Source organism: Lacerta agilis, chromosome 12 (assembly GCF_009819535.1).
Source record: "Lacerta agilis isolate rLacAgi1 chromosome 12, rLacAgi1.pri, whole genome shotgun sequence".
NCBI lineage: Eukaryota > Metazoa > Chordata > Lepidosauria > Squamata > Lacertidae > Lacerta > Lacerta agilis.
Window position 1 is genome coordinate 36,406,029 of NC_046323.1, and position 20,829 is coordinate 36,426,857.

At 41.9% G+C, this 20,829-nt stretch overlaps 1 protein-coding gene across 3 annotated transcripts in view; it reads right to left on the minus strand.

Annotated features, from left to right (window-relative positions):
* ARHGAP21 (Rho GTPase activating protein 21) overlaps positions 1-20,829 on the minus strand; it is a 104,943-nt gene that overhangs the window by 72,233 nt on the left and 11,881 nt on the right. The window contains exon 1 of one of the 3 annotated variants that reach the window (XM_033165093.1): positions 5,568-5,690. The exons of the other annotated variants lie outside the window; for them this stretch is intronic. Within the exon in view, the coding sequence (XP_033020984.1) occupies positions 5,568-5,651 (84 nt within the window). The 5' untranslated portion in view covers positions 5,652-5,690. Of the gene's footprint in view, positions 1-5,567; positions 5,691-20,829 lie in introns of those variants that run through there. 3 annotated transcript variants of the gene reach the window in all.

Genomic DNA, 20,829 nt, shown 5'->3' on the forward strand with positions numbered 1-20,829 from the left:
CCAAGGAAGCCCTTGCTGCCAGTCCGCCTCAGTGAAAGTCACCAGCACCAAGATAGCCTGCCTGGCCGATCTTAACACACAGGCTGGTCCACAGTGGACAAGGTGTTCTATCAGGTGGAGCCACCTGGGACCACTCACAGCTTCCATTCCAACAGTGTTGGTGCCACCAGACATCCGTGTTGGGGGTGGGTGTTTGCCTGGCAGCTGCAGTGCTACAGGGAGCAGAGGCGGCAGGGACCCAGGAGGGATAAGCAGCAGTGTGTTGGCCTCAACAGCAATCAAGTGCTTACAGCAGAACTTTACCCAGCATCAAGCAAATATGAATGACTTAAAGAGTGCATGTAGAATTGTAGAAGGATACCACCACCACCCCCAAAAAACACAACCCAACGACTCTTTGAAGATCCGGTTTCTAGCTCTTACTGCTGCTAAAGTTTCAAAGTCTGAGACAAGTGCCTACTAAGGCCAAGAAATAAGATGGTATTGGAGCACAGATGTATTTCACATTCCAAGGTCCTAAGTCCTGTTCCTCTGTCACTATGACTACTACAAAATATACAGGGACCATGAGCCAGATGTTCATTACTATAAATAAAACACTGGTGATTTAAAATGCAGCACTAAAAATCTGAGTAAACCATGTATACAAAATTGCACACCCTGAAACACGAGGGTTAAAAAGTACAGAAATCGTAGTATTTCAACATTGAAATTTCCTTCTAATGAAAACTGGAGTTTGGTGGAGGAATAGCAATGGCCTTCAACATAAATATGCCCTTGACCTTCCATTTCTACATGAAGGTTTAAGAACATCCTCACTCCACAACTTATTTATTCTCAACTTCTAACGCCAGTAGGCTGATCACAGGATTCAGTTCATGTGATTCTTTTCTGTCAGAATTAGGGGCAGTTAAGATTGCATGGATTACCTGGTTTACAAAAGATGTTATCTGAATGGTGGAAGGGAAGAGGGCTAGCTCACTTCATCAGGTAAGGAGTGTGCAAGCCCCAGTTAATGTATGAAATGGATCCAAGTCAAAAGAGAAAAGAGAAATCTGTCCTGCCATAATTCAGCTGGAAACAGAGAGACCCCGAGTTCAACAAAGTGTTTTGTCTAGAGTGTAAGAATGGGACTGAGGCATAGCTTTCAACCTTCCCTTTTTTGCAGTGGGAAACGGCTCTGGAATAAGGGAATTTCCCTCAAAAAAAAGGGGGGGAAGTTGACAGCTATGGACTGAGGGGGCCCAGATTCAAATTTCCCACTAGGCCATGAAGCTCTTGCTGAATGATATTGGACAAGTCCCTACATCTCACACTCACCAACCTTGCAGGATTGTAGTGAAGGTGAAACGATGGAAAGAGAACCGGGAACTTCACTTTGAATTAAATTAATATTAAATTAAAATCAATCATTATCACCACTGACGATTGCTAGGTGACTCTGGGCAACTAATTATCTCTAAGCCTACTTGTGAGTTAGGCCTCTTCAAAGTTAATTGCAGGAATAATCCCTATGTTGCCTACACTATCCTGAACTTCTTTAGAGGAAGGGTGTGGGATATAAAAATGTAAGAAACAAAACCACGGATATAACAGAAACAGTGAAGCAGCAACCCAAAAGACACACGCAATGAAAACAAGGAACACCTATATTACAGTGCTCTTTAACTTCATGAAGGATTTATCACCTCCAGATTATTGTGCAGAAATCTCTTTAGAAAATATGCTGTATGGTGACTTGGACTGCAGTGTAATCTCGATTTGAGTCTTTTATGAAGTCACACCTATATGACTGGATTTTTTTATGTTTACCTCTGTCGCTTGCCCAGTCATATAAACCACAGCCTCAGAGTTTATACATGCCAAGATCCACCCAAGACGTTTCATTTAACCATATGACCCAGTTCCACCCTTCCCTCTTGGGCGTGTGGATTGCTGGTCTCTCCCACTCCTTGTGGTGCATTTATTATGCAGGTGAATGCTTTCCATAAGTGACCCAAAGGATTGAGAAATGAAGGAAGAGTCAAGTAAACAGAGAGAAGACCCAGAAGACTGTCACATCTGAAATTCCTAGAGGCCCTATTTTCCATGGCTGGTTTGAACTAGGATTATACATTTCATACATACAAAGATCAGCACTGGACCTTTCAGCATTCACATTCCATTTCTGCTTGAACATAAACTACTTTGTGGCGGGCTCAAAGACATGAACTGTAGATGAAGTTCCCCTTCATTCATTACAGGAAGTCTGCTGTCTAAGAAAACTCAAGTGTCTAAAAGCTTAGCTGAACTGTCCTCCTTAAAACACAAAAAGAAAGGAAAATCAGCACTTTGTTCTAAATTTTAAAACGCAGTTTCCTTTTTTACACTCAGCTATTGGACCTCTCCCCACCAACACTTCATTAACAGCCAGATAATTATTTGATGTGAATATTTACAAGTCTCAAAGAGACCTAAATTATACCACCTCAGAAAAACATTAGTAATGACCTAGTAAACATGTTGTGGATGCAGACTAACAGTAAAATCCTCTACCCGAAAGTTATTTCCAGGAATGTATGTATACCCAAGGCTGTTTTTCAGCCGGAACTTGCCGGAACTCAGTTCCAGGTCCTCTCAAGTGGGCGCCATTGCCATTATAAGAGAACAAGGGAGATGTATATGGTGAGTTCTGGCAACTCTTTTTCTAGAAAAATAGAACTGGGTGTACCTGATATAGAATTGTAGCCTCTATGTTAATTGAGCTTAGGACACATGGGAATCAATGGTACAAGTCAAGTCCTAATTTCAATGGAAACCAAGTTCAACTAACTACCGTAAGTCTGGATCCAGTACAATATATTAGTTACCAAAAGCCGCTTAGTTTTAAAAACGAGAAGTGCAGCACTCAGTTCATGCTTGGATGCCATCATGAAAGCTAAAATGGGACCTCTGTGTTCAAAGGCAGTGTATCTTCTGCACAGCATTTGATGCAAAGAAAAAAAAAAGAAGAGAAAAGTTGTTTCCTTCATGCCTTCCTTTACAGGCTTCCTGAAAGCTTCTGGCTGGGAAGCAGTATACTGGTCCAGGCAGACTTTTGGTGTGATTCAGCATAGCTCTTCTAAATTCCTTCTGCCGACTCTGATTACTTGCCATGGGCAAGGAGGAATTGTTCCTTGCACAAACAAGTCAAGCTACTGAAGGTCTTGCCACTGAAGCTTGTCAAAGCAGCTGTGGCTGGGATGACTTGGTTGGGCCCGCCTTGAGTAGCTTCTGTTCCCCACCCACTCCAACTTCAAGGGAATCTCACAGCCAATGAAAAGGGTGCTTAAGTTGTGATGGCCACGCTGAAGTAAGAACGCCCACTTGCTTAGCCCCCCACCAACACTAGCAAGAAGAGTCCTTTCCATTATTTCTAAAGTGGCAGCTGGGGTTGCCAACCTCCTTGAGCCCGTAAACTATATCTGGAATTTTGAGAGCCACCCCAGGGTTACTCCCCTCCTACCCCACAGACAGAAAATATGCACATCCACACACACTTAGGTCCTGTGTAGAAGTCAGATCCAGTTGAATTAAATTTGATCCTTTTGAATTTGCATCCTTCTACATGGCCCCACCCACCCCCATAAAAACCCACCATCGTATTAAAGCTTACATTGGGAGACTGCATAGTAAGAAGATCCCATGCTTGCCAAAGAAATATTGATCCATGATACAGATCCTTGTGCCAGCAAAACCAGCTACAAATCACAGAATACCTCCGTGGATGCAGAGATGACCTATGATTTGATGCTTTTGCAAGGATCCCTGTTAAAAATTATGAGGCTCCATAAATATCCATGTCTCAGATTCATGTTCTTGAACCAGATCAATGGAGTCAACATAGATATCTGATCCACTAGTTGATGGTAAATGAGGTAGAAGGATCCTGTGAAAAGATTGTGCCATTTCAGGAGGATCTGCTTTACTGGATCCAACTAATGCACATGCGTACACATACACCTTCTCCCTGGGCTCCATTCTCTCTCCTGTCCCTTGCACCCCACTTTGTCCTCTATCACAGTTTTCCCTCCTCCCCTCCCCTTCTTTCCCTTCTGCCTTCTCTGTCACTCCAGTTTCTGTTCAGATGCTCAAGTGCCAATCTGAGCCTTGAAAACACATAAAAACTGAAACAGGAAGTGGGAGAGAGCAGCACATCCCACTTCATTTCCACATATTTTTTTAAAGGGCAGGGAAAAGAAAAGCCACCTTCTCCACTTCATGATGGCAGGAGTAGTGGGGAGGGGACCTCAGATGCTTTGTGGACACCACAGGAAGCTGATACCTCAGATACTGTGTCCATGGGTATGACACTGCTAACCCAAGATGTATACAACCAAGAGCAGGGTGGTTATCCTGCAAGTTGAGTAAAAGGGGGAAATGGGGGGCTGAAGAATCAGTCCTGCCTACTCCTCACTGCTGAACGACTGGAAAGGGTTTGGCGAGGGGGGGGGAGAGAGAAGATGATGGTTATAATTTTTAAGAAACAAACAGAAAACAATACATGCTTCAAGGACTTTTCTTTTAGCATAAGAAAGTAAATCTTCACTAAAGTCAGTAATACCGTACTCCAGTCCCCAGAAGCACATAATTCAGTTCTTAGCTTGGATAAAGGAAGCCACTCTTCAGGGCACACTGCCAACCTTGCCAGGATTCCACCTACTCTCATACTACTTCACATGGGACAGAAAACTGCAGTTCTCACCCATCATTCATATATATATATATATATATATCTCACACCCACACCCCTATCCCCAGCACCCCTCCCTCCTCCTTTCATGACATTCAGCCCTTCCATGCCCTTTCTCAGGGTCCTGTCCCCCACTTTAAGATGCAGAGTTCTTCCTTCCAGTAATTTGTCCTTTATTCTGAGGCGGAAGCAAAGTCAAGTTTCCCGATACTGAATTTCAGAGCCTAAAAATAGGAAAAACTGCAGTTTTCTTGAAACCAAAATCGTGCGAGTTCCAGCTACTACCTCAAATTCACATAAACAAGTTTACCTCGCTTATGTTAAAAACTAGTCTGGTAACTGAAAACACATTACATTTTAGGTTATTTACTTTCTAGGCAATGTCAAACTCCTATGCCCCAACATCTGTATGATTAAAGCCTTTCCCTGTACAAAAAGGAATATATAATAATGTTGATATATATCCCTGAATAATGTTGATATATATCCCTGAAAGACAGCTATGTAACAACTATCGTTCTATGCAAATACATGCTTTTAAATCAGTCTATTCCTTCAGCATCTCTAATCCCTTCTTGAACCGAACTTTGCTGCATCCTTTACTGCAATCTGTCCTGTTTAGCCTTTGCAAAAGCAGCTCCCAGTAACCAATACAGTAGCTAAACTAAGTTAACTACAGCAGTAAAGCAATCCTTTTACATTGGACATAGCTGATTGTCCTTCACTAAATATTATGGCATATTATGCAGCATAGGAGATGGAAGGGGGAGGGGGGGAAAGGGACAAGGGATTTCGTTTGTGCCTTTTGCACAGTATTTCCCCCCTCTTCATAAACAACTAAATATAATGGACAAACCTGACCACTCCAAGCGCAATACAGGTTACATATCAAACTCCAGTTGTGGTTGATCATGCAGTCTAAAAGCCTGAACTGGGCCATGAAAGCCTACAGCGCAGACTGCATCTCTTCTCTGACTCAGCTTTTGCCCGTGTAGTACTGTACTAGATCTGTGAGCTATGCAGTGAAGAGATTCAGGGAAGAGGACCTTTCTCTCCCTCCCGCATCTGCCTAGTCAGCAAGACAGCTGACTGCAGAGCGTGCTTAAAAATGCAGGTAGGTGGTGCCAAGTTAGGAAAGGGAGAACGGGAAATCCCTGGATATTTTAGGATCATTTGCTACAGCGTGTATTCTATGCAGCGTGCTACTCCCTGTGTTCTTTGCTGCAAATTAAGGAAATGACATCAGAACTCAATGCAATGTTAAAGCTGCAATTTCATGCAAACTTAACTTGGATATAAAATTCCATTCAACTCCAAGTGAGGCAATTTCAAACAAACACCACCTAAGATCATGCTGTGTATTTTAAATTAAATCAGCTGTAGACTGCTTTCATGAATTCTGAATTCTCCAACTATTGGGACTCAAAACAACACTCCAGTCGAAAGCAGTATGTAAATGCTAATTATTATTATTATTATTATTATTATTATTATTATTATTATTATTATTATTATTATTTCCTCGGTAGTTCTGCAAATATCCATGCAAAAACCTCCAGTTAGACGACATATACAGATGGAGAGATGAACCTTTTGAAGGGTAATCATAATGTTACTCTTCCCAGCCAATAACAGTATAAAAGTGAAAACTGCAAGAGAGAAAAGGTGAGAAGGGAAAGATATTGTGAATGAGGCAAGAGAAAGACTAAAGGGAAGGGAGTACAGTAGTTCAACTAGGACCATGTTTCAGTGTGACCCCCCCCCCCCCCGCTCAAAACTACATAAACTGAAAACATGTGATTTTCCTCAAGGATCTTATAGGAAAGACGGTTCTGGTTATCTAGTAATGAATAATGCCTCGAGAACCGTGAAGCCAACACTGGACTTGTTGCCTGCCTATTCTGGTTTCCCTTCATGACCACAAAGTTAGGAATAAATAAGATCTGACCTGGGAAATACAAGTCATGGCATTTTAGCTCTATAACGAGGTCCAGCAGAACTTAGCAGCACCGGTGGTATTGGTTCTGTGTATGGTTAAACCATCATAAGTCACATTAAGAAATATGCCAAAGCACAAATGGGGACCCAATCTTAGTGCCATTTCCACCGTTAGGATAGAAACAAGATGGAGCTGACAGCCTTACGTACAATGAAATTCCTCCTCCTCTTTCCATGAAGTTTTAAAAATAATTTTAACATGGTATGTGGGACAAATCCAATGCTACAAAAAACAACCAATTAAAAAGAGAATATGACCTATTTAATTCTTTAAAAATAATAAGACACTTTTGTTAAAGCCAGTACAATTATTGGCCGTTGCAGGGGGACAGAGAACTCCTAAGAGATGGTTTTTTAAATAGCTTTTTGTTGACTCACAGACTCAGTGGAGGGCAACAAGCTCTAGCCAACGTTTCTGCACACTACAGGCAAATACTACCCAATATTAATTTGGAGTTGCTTTAGCTTAATTTCCCGACAGACAAACTGGGGTGGGGTGGGCCTACCTACAAACATATAATCATATTTGTTATTGACCGCAAAGAACAGAGAATTGCCTTTTCCTTTAGGAACAGGAAACCCATGCTCACACAGAAACAACACATCAGTCGTTTCATACCAAGGTCACTGTCACACTGCAGAAACTAGAGGGGAGGGGGAAAGAGAGTGAATGCTCTTATATGCCTGCCAAACTCTTTCTAGGTAATTTTCTTCTACAGAAACGCAGAGTAAACAGTTTTTACATTACTGCCTGCCAATGAATAGAAAGGGAAACAGGCAAATGTCTTCCAATGCCACTACCACTTGTGAACTTTACAGTACTGCAAGCAACAGTCTGTGTAACCAGATACAAGTGCCATTATGGGCCACTTACACAGTAGCTCAGAGCTTTCCAAACTTTTCATGTTGGTGACATACTTTTTAGACATGCATCACTCTCTCATGCTAATTGTGAAAATCCAGTTGCAGAGTGTGTCAGGGATGTGGTACATGCTAGACGGCTGTGTGACTCCAGCTGCTAGGGAGGAGACCACCACTGGATCCATATTCAGAAGAGTACTATATGCAGTTGGACACACTCCATCATAACGATTCTGGAGAATTCTTGGCTCTAAGGGCCAAACTGCAAGGCGAGTCACCAACCCCACAATTTGCACTGTCAATAAAGGTTCCACTGAAACAAAGAGGACCATTTTGAAGATGCAAATTGAAGCCCACTCCCCGGGCTATCACCAAAGCTCTGCAGTGTAAGATCTTCTTGTATTGTTGCACTTATTGGCACCACTGTACCAATGATCTTCACAATTTACTAAATCACGCGTTACCTCCTCCCATGCAAACCTGACCATGCATTTAAGGTCATTCCCCAGGTACCCCTGCCCTCTTGAGGTGAGGAAGGCAACAGATTAAGCAAGGGCCCTGTGTAGAACCCTCCTTTTGGAAAGCTCTCTTTGATTAGGTTCATCTGGTATCTAACTCTTTTGTCTTTTCAGCACTAGAGGCATTCTAGAATGGTTGAGCTGATTTTTTATTTAGCTGGTGTGATTTTTACTGTTATGCTGCTCTTATTTGTTAAGTTTTTTATTGTTTTCAACTGCTTCACAAGATTTAAGTAAAATAATAACAACACTGGGGTGTAGTATAAAATTTTAAGATAAACATACATGAGTTGGAGCTCAAAGGATGCAGACTGGAAAAGTCAGGGCCTTATCACTTTGCAAAGCAAATTTGGTAAACTGGACAATGCAAAACAACTATTTGTGGTCGCCGTGTCACACTTTCACATGATGACGAGACTGTGTTCCAAAATTTAAAAACCCAGTGAAAGCCAAGCTGCTTAGACCTCCCTAAGTAAAGGGTACACTAATTCCAGGATTGTTTCTGAATTGTCTGATTGTCCCTTGCCATGCTATTATCTTGGACATGGACTTTGTAGAGACAGTTGGTGGGAAATCAGAACTGCCTTGTCTCATTGACTGAGACATTTACGCCTCTGCACTTCTGGCCAATGTCTTTCTGCTGAGTACTTTTGCAATGTTTACTGTGCTAACTACTCCAGCCTCAAACAAAATGCAAATGTTACCACAAGCTATCTCTACCTGTTATCTATAGCACAGCCTGCAACACTATCCTCAGTGTAACAGATCAACTCCGTTTAAACTTAAGACCTCTGGATGCTGTAATGAATTACGGGATTGCTAGAAGAGTGTACAGCACTGGTTTCATCTGATCTTCACCAGCACCCAGAAACAAAACACACTGAATAACTGAAACTCATAAAGCAACTGGAGAAATGAACCATATCATCCAAAAGGAAAAACAGAAAGAAGTGTTTGTGAATGACCAGTGAACAATGGTGGGTGGTTTTTTTAAAAAAAATCTCAGGATATTGAATATTCGGTTATGTTAACAAATAAAATGAGATCTGAAAGAGCCTTCTAAAATGAGGCACGTCTGTCACATTCTAAACTCACTGAGAACCCTAAGCCACTTTGGAGTAAAGGCAGAATACATGTGTAAGAAATGAATGAACAAGTGTGGCAATCTGAATATTCACCTTATGGTGTAGGTTTCATTGACAGATGCTGGCAACAGTGCTCCTTTTGCCTTGGCAATTGTGCTGGGATTAGTAAACCATGTTCGGCACAGCTTTCACACAAGAGTGTTCGCTCTGACACCCACAAGTGCCCCAACTGTCAGCACCAAGAGACACTATGGGATAACGGCCTGCACAACAGACTGCTTTTCACTGCTTAAAGCTGTCATCATGGGCCAGTTCCAACCTAGAAGATCCCCCAGGGGGTGCTTTTGAAACTATTCCGTTCTGCAAAGACTTGCAAAATAATAATAATGTGTACATATTTAAAGGGCATGTGTTTACACAGCAGCAGGTAGACAAAAAGTAGTTAGAATTAAATTAATTATAATAATAGTAATGTGAATTACGAAAGAAATATTTTTCAATAGATACCAGAAGGTGACTAGAGTGTCTTATTGGGGGGAAAAGACATATTAATTTTGAATACTGTTTTAACAATTGCCACATTATGTTCCTACATAGGGATCCTTCTTTAGAGAAAATACTACCTTGCATATGCAAAAGGAAGGCTTGGCAAGAATGTATGAGTGTTCTTCTATTTTCACAGCACATAAGAAAAATATACCTTTCTGAAAAGGACAACAATGGGGAGAGAGCATTAAGAAGTGCTTGGTGGTCTTGAAAACCAAAGACTATATATATAACCCTTTTCCAGTGATATCCTTGAAAAAGATGCGAGACCTGCATTTATTGTATAAAATGCCAGATTCTGCCATCAAACCAAGAATGTAGATGTGGCAACAGCGGCTACAAACTATTAATTCAAAGTATGCATAATCTGTAAAAGGAAAATAGCAGATACCACTGATGCAAACAGCTCTCAAAAACAGTAGATTAGAGCTCTCACAACTAATTGAATTTTACAGGCACACAAGACTCCCAGGAATGCGGGACATCCTCCTGGAGCCATTCTACCACCAGGGAGAGATCAAAAAGGCACTGCCTTGTTAAAAAAAAAAAACACTGGGGTTGTGTTTTATATTCTCTATTTGGATTGTTCTGCACTGGAGCCTGATAAGGACTTCATGATTTTGTTGTTTACCTTCTGAACAAAGAGAAGTTGGTCTTGAACATTACTGGCATTTCATTACACATGATATTTGCTATGGGGAAACTTTCAAGTCTTTTCCAACTTTAGCAACAAGCCACAGACAGACACTAGCAACGGTGGCACTAGGATTATCCTTCTTTGCAGGAGTCACAGTGGATCAGTTTAAAATAAAGTTTCCCATTTTGAAATGTAGGCATTGCATTCAATGTTAGTCAACCCATGGAAATTAATAGATGTGACTAGGTTAGGTCTATAATTTCAAACTGTCTTTTCTAAATAGAACTTAGTTGAATACAATCCTATTCAAAATAATAACTAAAGTATATTACTCTGTAGCTAATTAAAGCATTTCTAAAACTTTTGGTCCCATAGCCTGTGCGCCATTTGCACTGCATAATTAGTTTGTTAAGAGTAGCCTGCGTCAAACTCGTGACCTCCACATGTTTGAACTATAACACCCATCAGTCACATCCAGTTTAGAGACAAGAGACATATTTGTTTGGTAATGTACACCTTCAAGAATCTTAATTTAACATTATCAGTTACTTGAATGATGCTGCAATTTCTATGCTTGCCCACAACTTATGCACATTTAATTTGTGTGCATTCAGCTTTAAGCCTGTGGCAAAAAAAATAAAAAATTAAAGGAGCAGAAAGGGGGTAGGGATCTGGGAAAAATGACTTTGGCAATACCACCCGCCATTTAATCCAGTAGGTTTTGACTATACAAAATTTTGGCTTTAGAAGCGATCCCCAGAACCTAACACCCACTTAAGTTGCTGGGTTAAAGTAAAGATACCTAGGATCAGGTTTTAAGTATCCAGAACTTTCCACAAACAAGAGCTGGAATTTACTGGACAAATCAGTACTTCTCAATGATATGGAAAATAGGTATCCATGTTGTTTGGTCGGCAGCCATAAATATTCATAATTTAAGAACGAAGCACGTTATAATGTTCAGATACAAGCTTACCCATACAGAGCTCCACTGATGACCCTGACAATATACAAAAATAAGTATCGTAGTCTCCGGTGCCTGAGATCACTAAATTAGTCCCTGGACCCAGTAGTCCAAGGTTTGGGACAGTTTGCATGAGCTGAACACACTTGACGAACCCTAAGGTTCATGTGCTCCTCCCACAACTCTCTTCATGCACAGCTAGGTGGACAAGTAGCAATCTTTATTCTCAGTTTCCCTTCAACTCAGTTTGTTGTTGCATTGAAATTAATGACCATGGGTTTTGTTTTTTGTTTTTACTAATTCTGGTCAGTTTCAAAACAAGTCCACATAAAACTATGAATTATGAAGATGACTGGCTTAAACTAAGCATAGTTAGTGTAAACCACAATCTCCAGTTCAACTGATTTTAACGTTGTTTTTATATTTTTCTAACCTTCTCTGGGAATTTATGGTGAAGGGTAGGTAAGAAATCCTGTAAGATAGAGAGATCGAGATAGTTATAGATAGAGATTAGATAGATAGATGATAGATAGATAGATAGATAGATAGATAGATAGATAGATAGATAGATATAGCATAAACAAGAGGCCATGTAGAAAACATGAGTTTTTGAGGAAGAGACTTGAAAGAAGGGAAGGAAGCAATGGACAAATGCTTTCTTAATGGCATACTACAAAATGTTCAAAAGTCAATGTGTGAACCAACAGCTATTAATATCCCGCAGCTCGTATTAAATCTTGAACACAGGTCTAACACCACTAAAGCAAAGCATTGCAAAGACTACTAGGTTAAAGAATGATAGGACTGAACTGGATTCTCTCTCCTAATATTATAAAAACTACTTTTCCAGTACATCTTTGGTTCAGTTTCCAGTCCTAAGCAAGCTTGGTATTAAGCAACTAAGCTCCGAAGTAAACATAAGCTCCCTGGTGTGTGTGTGTGTGTGTGTGTGTGTGTGTGCGCGCTACCTAGGGAATGCGAACATTACAGTCCAATCTACAAAAACATGGCAAGAAATCCAGCAGATAATAAGCATGGAGTGGGAGGGGGGAGGAGAGACGGACCCAAACAATGAACTGCAATACATAATCTACAAAGCATGAGAGAGAGAGATCTAAAGGGAGCCTGCAGGAGCCTTTTATTGAAAGAGACATCAGTTGACTTGTCCGCAAATTGATGGCAATCATGTCAATTAACTTACCCAATTGCTTTGCCACTGTTTGAGCAGGAAGCTTTCCTCTCTTCTTCTCCCTGCCCTCCCATGTTCAGAATGCCCCAACATCAAAGCTGACTAGCTTTGTTTCAGAGACCTTTTAAAACTATGTGCATTCCATATGTGAAATGATTCACCTATTCGCAGCTGTGGAACTTGCCGGGGGGGGGGGGGGGACTGGTTCTGGCGGGGAAGTAGGTTGAAAGCAGTAAGGGGTCAGTTGAAGCCTACAGGAACAAACCATTATAGAAGCCCACAGAGAGTAGGTAACATTGACAAAGCCTGGAATTCAAAGGTAAGTATTTATTTTATTCACACTTGACAATTAGAACTACGGTCTATATGGCTTTAACTGGTTCCAAATGCGAACACTCTGTTCAGCAGCATCCATATCTCTGGTACTGAGAGTTGGGGTTTTTTAAGTGAGTACAGTCATACCTTGGACCCCGAAAACCCTGGAACTCGGACATTTCGGCTCCCAGACGCCGCAAACCCGGAAGTGATTGTTCCGGTTTGCAAACATTCTTTTGGAACCCGAACGTCCGACGGGGCTTCCGCAGCTTCTGACTGGCAGCCAATCAGAAGCTGCGATTTGGTTTTCGAACGTTTTGGAAGTCGAGCGGACTTCTGGAAAGGATTCCGTTTGACTTCCAATGTACGACTGTACAACAAATCTAATTATAGGCTTTGCTGAGGATCCCAGACCTATGCAAAGTTTAACCTGCAAGTGCCCCCAGCAAGGCTTTCCTTACTGTGGTCTCACAGCTACGGACAGCATTGCCTAAGGAGGCCTGCCTGGATATGATGATGATGATGATGATGATGCCATGACACTTTAAAAAATACAAAAGGGCATACATTGTAAGTCCTTGTGGGCAAGGGTATGATCCAACATACCAGCCAGAACAAAGTATAGGGAGGGAGGTGTAAAAGTAGAAGAAGAATAAGTATTATTTTACAATGGCACTTACTTAAGGATTAATTGCAGAAGGATAAAGAGACTAAAGGAACATAACAAAAGATTTCAGGGGAAAGGAATGTTCTCATGTGTTATAGATAACAGGAAAGGGCCTTGCTGTTCCAGCCAAGCTTTCCAGCAATTAGCTAGTTAAAATCATTATTCCCGCGACTGGTGTGTGATTTTTACTGCAGTTTTTGCTTAAGTTATTGCAAAAAAGGCACTTTAAGCACTGTTTTAATCTCACATCTTTTTATTTCAAATTCCGGGTATTTTTATTTTATTAATCGGAATACCAACATCTCTCTTATTTTACATATGCTAGTCTGTTTTGGCCTTGAACACTGTTTTTTAATCTTAAATTGCTTTGGGATGTTTCATAGGAAGCACACACATACATACCGGTATATGCAGATAGAGTAGGAATTCTACCTTATTTCAATAAAGCCAAATACCAATGCACTACTTCTCTTTACAACTGGATAGAACCATTATAGAACGCCCATTAGTGTTCATCAAATATCCTCACCTGTCTGGCTCACACATCACAGTAAGCCAAAGGATGGCTTACCATGAATGAGCAAACATGCTGGTCCCTGTTGTTAAAATCACGCCTCATTAGCGAAGAGGAAACAAACCAGAGCTCTAGTTTAGTGTTATGTTTTTACATGAATGGTCTAGTGATTGGAGAAGCCACGCCTTGATAAACTCTGCTTTTATACAAACCTTAACAGTGTAGGAGGGTTCTGGACTTGACAACCCAAAAGCGTTTAGGAATCTCTTTTTTCCAAAGACTTTTTCATGCTTACTAGGAAGTAAGCCCCAGTGAGGTCCAGGGGCCTTACCACCGAGTAAGCTGCAGATCTATGCCTATCAGACAAGGCAACCAGAGCTTGAGGGAAAGAGGTGAAGTCTGCTACAGTTTTCAGACCACCAGTTTTTAAATTCTTTGCATGTGTATTTTCTACTGTCCACGTATTTTTTAAAAGAAAAGAGACTGGAATTCAAACCACTAATCATATGTCAGAAGTGAACTTTTGAAACTCTTTACAACTCTTTCTCCTCTAATCACCTGCCCAATGTTTTTTTGACTTCAAATGCGGCTAGAGTAATTTAAGATATGTGTTTTGTGACAAACATTTCAGTTCAACGAGTAGGAAATATAGCTTGCATTTTGAAAGCAAATTTAAGACCTTGGCTGTCATTGGAATTTATTCCCCTGCCCAACAGGAAGCAGTTTAAAAGTGTATGTAGGGGAAATTCCCACAACCCAGCATTATGTCTCATCATGATCCGTGCCCAAGAACCAAGATTTACAGAACCAAAAATGTGTTCTTCAGACTTCTCTAATCATGGAATTTGGGGGTATCTTCTTTTTTGTACACCCAAGCTTCCCTCCCTCCGTATACTCACGCACTGTCAGGAAACCGCCCTCGCCGCAGCAGGAAGCGATCCCAGGGCGGTTGCAGTACAGGGAGCCCCCGTCTCCGTTGAGCAGTTCGTCATCCTCCTCAAATGGAGGAAGCGACCACTCTTCCAGTGGGGAGGGGGAGATGGAGACAGGAAGTCGGAGCAGGGGCTGTGGCAGGGATGGAGAGCCTCTGCACCAAGCTGGAAGAGGGGGAGAGGAACCCTTTCCATCGCCCCATTTGGGCAGAGAGGAAGGACGTAGAGAGGGGAGGCGGGGGTTCAGGATACCGCGCCTCTTATGTTGGGCAAAGAACCGGAAACAGACATTCCCGGACTCTGCAGAGGGATGAGCTGGATGTCTTTATTTTAGCTCCACTGTAAATAGCTGCACAATAAAGAACTTAGTTTTTAGAAGTTCTGCGTCTGCCTGATTCCTCATGAGCAACCACTGAAAAGCCTTACACGCACACTGAACTATGGAGAAACACAAAATACAGACATACTTTCCCTTAATTTCTGTTAAAGCAAGGGCAAAACTAGGCTTTCTTTCACCCAGGTCAGAGACCCAGTTTGGTGCCCCACACGTGCATTTGTGTATACACAGATACACACAGGCTGGGAGTCCCAATGGCACCCCACTGGAGGTTTTGCCCAGGACAAAAAACCTGACTAGCTGCCCCATAGCTACGGCACTGATTAAAAGGTGCTTGGTAGTCTGCAGCTGTCGAAAGTTTGTGACTCAGTGACATGAACCAGGTAAATTTCTTCTCTCTGAGCCTGAAACTTAATGAACTTTCTACATGACTCATCTGCCTATAGCTCACATGTAGCAAGTGCACATACAGAAAACACTGCTTTCTCAATTGCAATGATTATATCATTCAGTTTGCACAGAGTGCTAAGCCAAACCTTGGCTTGGTGCAAACACATGTGTGTGCAGGTTGTTCTTATAGAGATCAGGGCCACTCCACGCCTCCCCCAGTCTCCTTACGGTGTTATCCAGGGCTAAACCATGGTTTGGCTTTCTCAGATTATCCAAACCTTGGCTCATGCTATGTCTTGCTCCAGAGTCAAACCACAAGCTGTAGGCAAGCTTTATTCTTGGCTTGCAGCTCCTGTAGGTTTGCCTCCAGGAGGCAAACCACAAGCACAGGTTTGGGTAACATGCTAAAGCCAAACCATGGCTTAGCCCTGGATAGCACAGTGGCAGCAGAACTAGGGGAAGCGAATAGAAGATTCACCTGCTCACACTAAACCATAGCTTGCCTTAGCGTTACATGTGCTCCACAAAACCGTCAACTATACCAGGCCTGTAAACAGCCACAGCTAGTCACCAAGATTAAGTAAAAGAACAAAACAAAAACAAAAAAAACCCTACCTCCAGTTAACTCAACTTGTGGAAATTAGAAAAGAGAAGGGTTTATTTTTTAAGGCTGTTAACATTTCACAAACATTTAATGGGTTAGAAACATTTCTGGGTTTATTTGCAAGGTTGGGGTAGGTAGAACGTTGTATGCTTTATTTAGTTCAAGGCAGCGGCTTTCATTTTAGGAATCTTGTAACATAAAACTGCCCCCCAACTTGCATCCAATAATAATAATAATAATAATAATAATAATAATAATAATAATTTATTTTTTGTACCCCGCCCATCTGGCTGGGTCTCCCCGGGCCATAATTTATGTATAAATTATGGCTTCTGCCATGCTAATTTTAGTATGCAAATACAGCGGACGCTCGGGTTGTGAACGCGATACGTGTGGGTGGCACGATCGTAACCTGCAGCGTCGCATCTGCGCGCGAGAGTTGCGATTCAGCGCTTCTGCGCATACGTGAAGCACGATTTAGCACTTCTGAGCATGCACGAATCGCAGAACACAGAATTAACCTGTTCCAGTTCTTCCGGGTTCGGCGCGTTTGTATCCCGCATCAAACGCAAACCGAAGTGTGACTGTAGCTGAAAGTGGGGAGGAAGAGGCTAAACTTCTGCTAGTGGAGAAAAAAACATAGGGGTTTTATTCCTTACAGAGGGGTTTATAACCTGCAACAGCTACAGCTGAGCAATGTGCTTTTCTAGATCCTGTTTATATATTCCCTTTTGGTACTGCTGCTTCTTTAAATGCGAGTAGAAACTTTCAGCAGTCATCAAAATCATATTCCTCAGGCAGTGCATCTGGGGACAGACCTAGCTATGCAAGCTTAGCTAGAGCTGCCCACCTTGATTTCCATCATAGCCTCACTGAACCCAAAGGTACATGCTAGCCAAAACTCTGCATTTATTCACCCTAGTCCTTGCTTGGCATCTTTTTCTACTGACTTGTTTACACTTCATAGGAATCTTGCTTCATTCCGCCACAGAGGTTCTTTGTTTAGATTTTGGAGGAGAAACAGCTTTCGTTTTGAAAGAACGCATAATGGGAAATATATCTGGTCTTCCGTAAGCCCCAAAGACCCTCCTTTAAAAAAAAAAAACTTGATCTAACGAAGAACCTCTCACCTATGGGGATTAATTTCTCCTCAGAAGTTTGTACCTTCTAGAATTAACTCCTGCTGCTGTCTGCTACCCTAGTTACGAAGGCTGCTAAAAATCCACTTGAGGTCCTGAAATTAAAGAAGGGGAGGGGTTGCTATTACCACAGCAACTAAGTAAGCATATTTACAAAAGCCAATGAAGATTTGAGAACCAAGGAAGCAGCCACTGTCATCCCAATGAAACTGACTACACTAATTGTGGGAGCATGACCTTCCTCAACATCTCTTCTGTAAAGCAAACGGAGTTTTTCAATGAGATCCTGCAAAGCGGGGAGGTAAATAAGAGGAAGAAATCCATTATCGAATTGGCATGCAATAAAGTGTTGAATCTTCAAGGTAATACAATAGGTAAAGGTAAAAGGGTAAAGGACCCCTGGACAGTTAAGTCCAGTCAAAGGCGACTATGGGGTTGTGGCGCTCATCTCGCTTTCAGGCCGAAGGAGCCGGCATTTGTCCACAGACAGCTTTCTGGGCCAGCATGACTAAACTGCTTCTGACGCAATGGAACACCGTGACGGAAACCAGAGCGCATGGAAACACCGTTTACCTTCCCATCGCAGCGGTACCTATTTATCTACTTGCGCTGGCATGGTTTTGAACTGCTAGGTTGGCAGGAGCTGGGACAGAGCAACGGGAGCTCACTCCATCGTGGGGATTCGAACCGCCGACCTTCCAATCGGCAAGCCCAAGAGGCTCAATGCTTTAGACCACAGCACCATCTGCATCCCATATGATATAGCTCAGTTGGTAGAACACAAGACTCTTAATCTCAGGGTTGTGGTTTTGAGCCCATGGACAAAAGATTCTTGCACTGCAGGGGTTGGACTAGATGACCCTCATGGTCCCTTCCAGCTCTATGATTCTATTATTCCATACTTGTAAACCTTTTACTCATTCTTTGACCACTCTTCAGGAAAAATGAAGAATGCCAAACTTAATGGTTAGCCTTTGCTTTGTCTTTTACCAAATAATGCAAGCAACATCAAGGTAGCAACACTTCAGTATACTTTTCCTGAGCAGTGGTTTTAGACTCCTATTAATGAGTGTACACAATGTAATAAACTCCCCCACAGTTTATTTCTGCAATTTGCCACCAGTATTAGGTTACACATATATAAAAATTAGTAGGTTTGTTAAAAGCACGTGTATTTCACAGCATTTGCTTAAAGTCTTGGACAAAGAAGGGTAAGAGGCTACCGGTAATTATGCAGATCAGCATCACTTAAGCTAGGAGTCCCTTCCATCAGCTTTAGACCAACTGCAACCTCTCCTGGGCAGAGATAACCTAGCCATCCTTACCCATGCAATGATAACATCCCATTTGGATTATTGCAATGTATTGTACATAGATCTGCCTTTGAAAATGGTTTAGAAACTTCTGTGCAGAATGTTAGTATCTGGAGTTTTCACTGGCACTGTGCCTAGGAATCATTTCCCGCCAGAAATTCACAAGCTGTCTCTTTCACTTCTGGACCCAATTCAAAGTGTTTCTGCTCGCCTTTAAAGCCCTAAATGGCTTGGAGCCCAAGTATTTGAAGAAGCACTGCCTTCCGTACCGGCCAGGCCACACATTGAGGTCAGCAATCAATACCGTTCTCCTGAATTATGTATTATTTAAAACAGGGGTGAAAAACCTGTGTCCCTCCAGCTGTTGGACTCTATAATTCCCATCACCACTGAGCATGGCTGTGGTTGATGGGAGTTGGAGCCCAACAAAGCAGAGATTTCTCATCCCTAGTTTACTAGAACTGGTAACATGCCCTTGATCAGAAGAAAAACAACGTTTGATCATGTATTTTCCTCGCCTTTCTACTTGCATAGGAGCTTATGATGTCTGCATTTGAAAACACCACATTTTAAAGGGGTAAAAGTTGTCTATTTATTATCTTCCACCTTTTTTCCAAGGAGCTCAAGGTGACATACATGGTTCTCTTTCTCCCCATGTTATCCTCACAGCAACCCTGTGAGGAAGGTTAAGCTGAGAGATAGTGACTGGCCCTATGTCACCCAGTCATCTTCGTGGTCTCCCAGGTCTTGTAGTCCAAGACTCTAACCACTACACCAAAGGGACACAAAATATAGGGTCTATATGTACTTTTGCTGGAATTCAGGAGAATCTACCACCACAATATGCATTCCTAACTCGTTAGTTGTTTCTTTATATGAGATGCTGCACTCAAACAACAGTGCAGCAGGACTGCCACAAAGGTATCTAGTATAGTAGAAATGGAAGTACATACAATACCTTTGCACAAAGAGTAATGAAAATCTAGACAGTGTCATCACTCTTTTCCAATGTGCAGTTTCAAGGCCTGTCCACACTTAAACAAGCTTTTCTGAACTCCAAAATATTTACATTCCAAACAGCAATACTGGTACAATTTCCACATAATAGTGGCTAGCACTTGTTTTCTTCAGAATTGCAGCCGCCAAAGCCTGAGTCCAACCCTACCGTACAAACACAAGTTTCCAGACAAGGACGGCGCTACTCCACTACCTGCCAATACTGGTTATGATCCAGATTAAGCTGAATGCCATTGAACTCAGTGGGACTTCACATAATGATGGCTGGATTTTCACATTCATTTCAATGGGAAACTAATGGGCAACTAAGTAAAGCTGGATCCAAACCACTACTTTTGCTTGCCGGGATTTATTTAAAACTTAGGCTGCAAACATCAGGCTACATGTTATGGAGCAACTTGATCTTCCTCTCATACTGTCCTCTCCTGAATCCGCTGCTCATTTTAAACCATACATTCTGACGGCAGAAATTACTTGCTTAAAACATGTTTCATCCCACTACCACCTACTCACACCTGTTTTTGTAGGACTTACAAAAAAAACTCTAGGCAGGAGCAGCAGTCCTTTGGAGTGCAATCCTTTAATGCAAATGTGGCATTGGGAGTCAATTGTTTTGCATGCAGAAGTGTGCTGGCAGAATCTTGGCTTCCAATTCTATATTTGCATTTGTTTGTCTTCCCACATGCAGATACCCACCACAGAAAGATTCAAGAAATATAGTCAGGAGGCAATATCCAATGAAGTAGTTCCCATGAGCATAAGAATTCTTGTCTGTGCAACAGAATTCTTCCACCCTTTCCTCTCTCCACACATTCCTCCTATCCGTTCTGGGGGTTCCATGAAGCCCTTGGACAGAGTGTCACAGGTTTATGGGGAGACGAGACCAAAGGAAAGTGCTGCTATGCAAATGGGAATCCTTGCCCTAATGGAACTACTTTGCTGGATACAGTCCACAGTGTATATCACTCAGGCTCTGTATAAAACAATTTTTCTTATGTGTCTGCTCATAAATTCAGGTTACAGTACGCCATGTGAATTTCTACAGTTCACCTATTAACTCCCAACCAGGTACAGGACCTCTTTCGAAGCTGC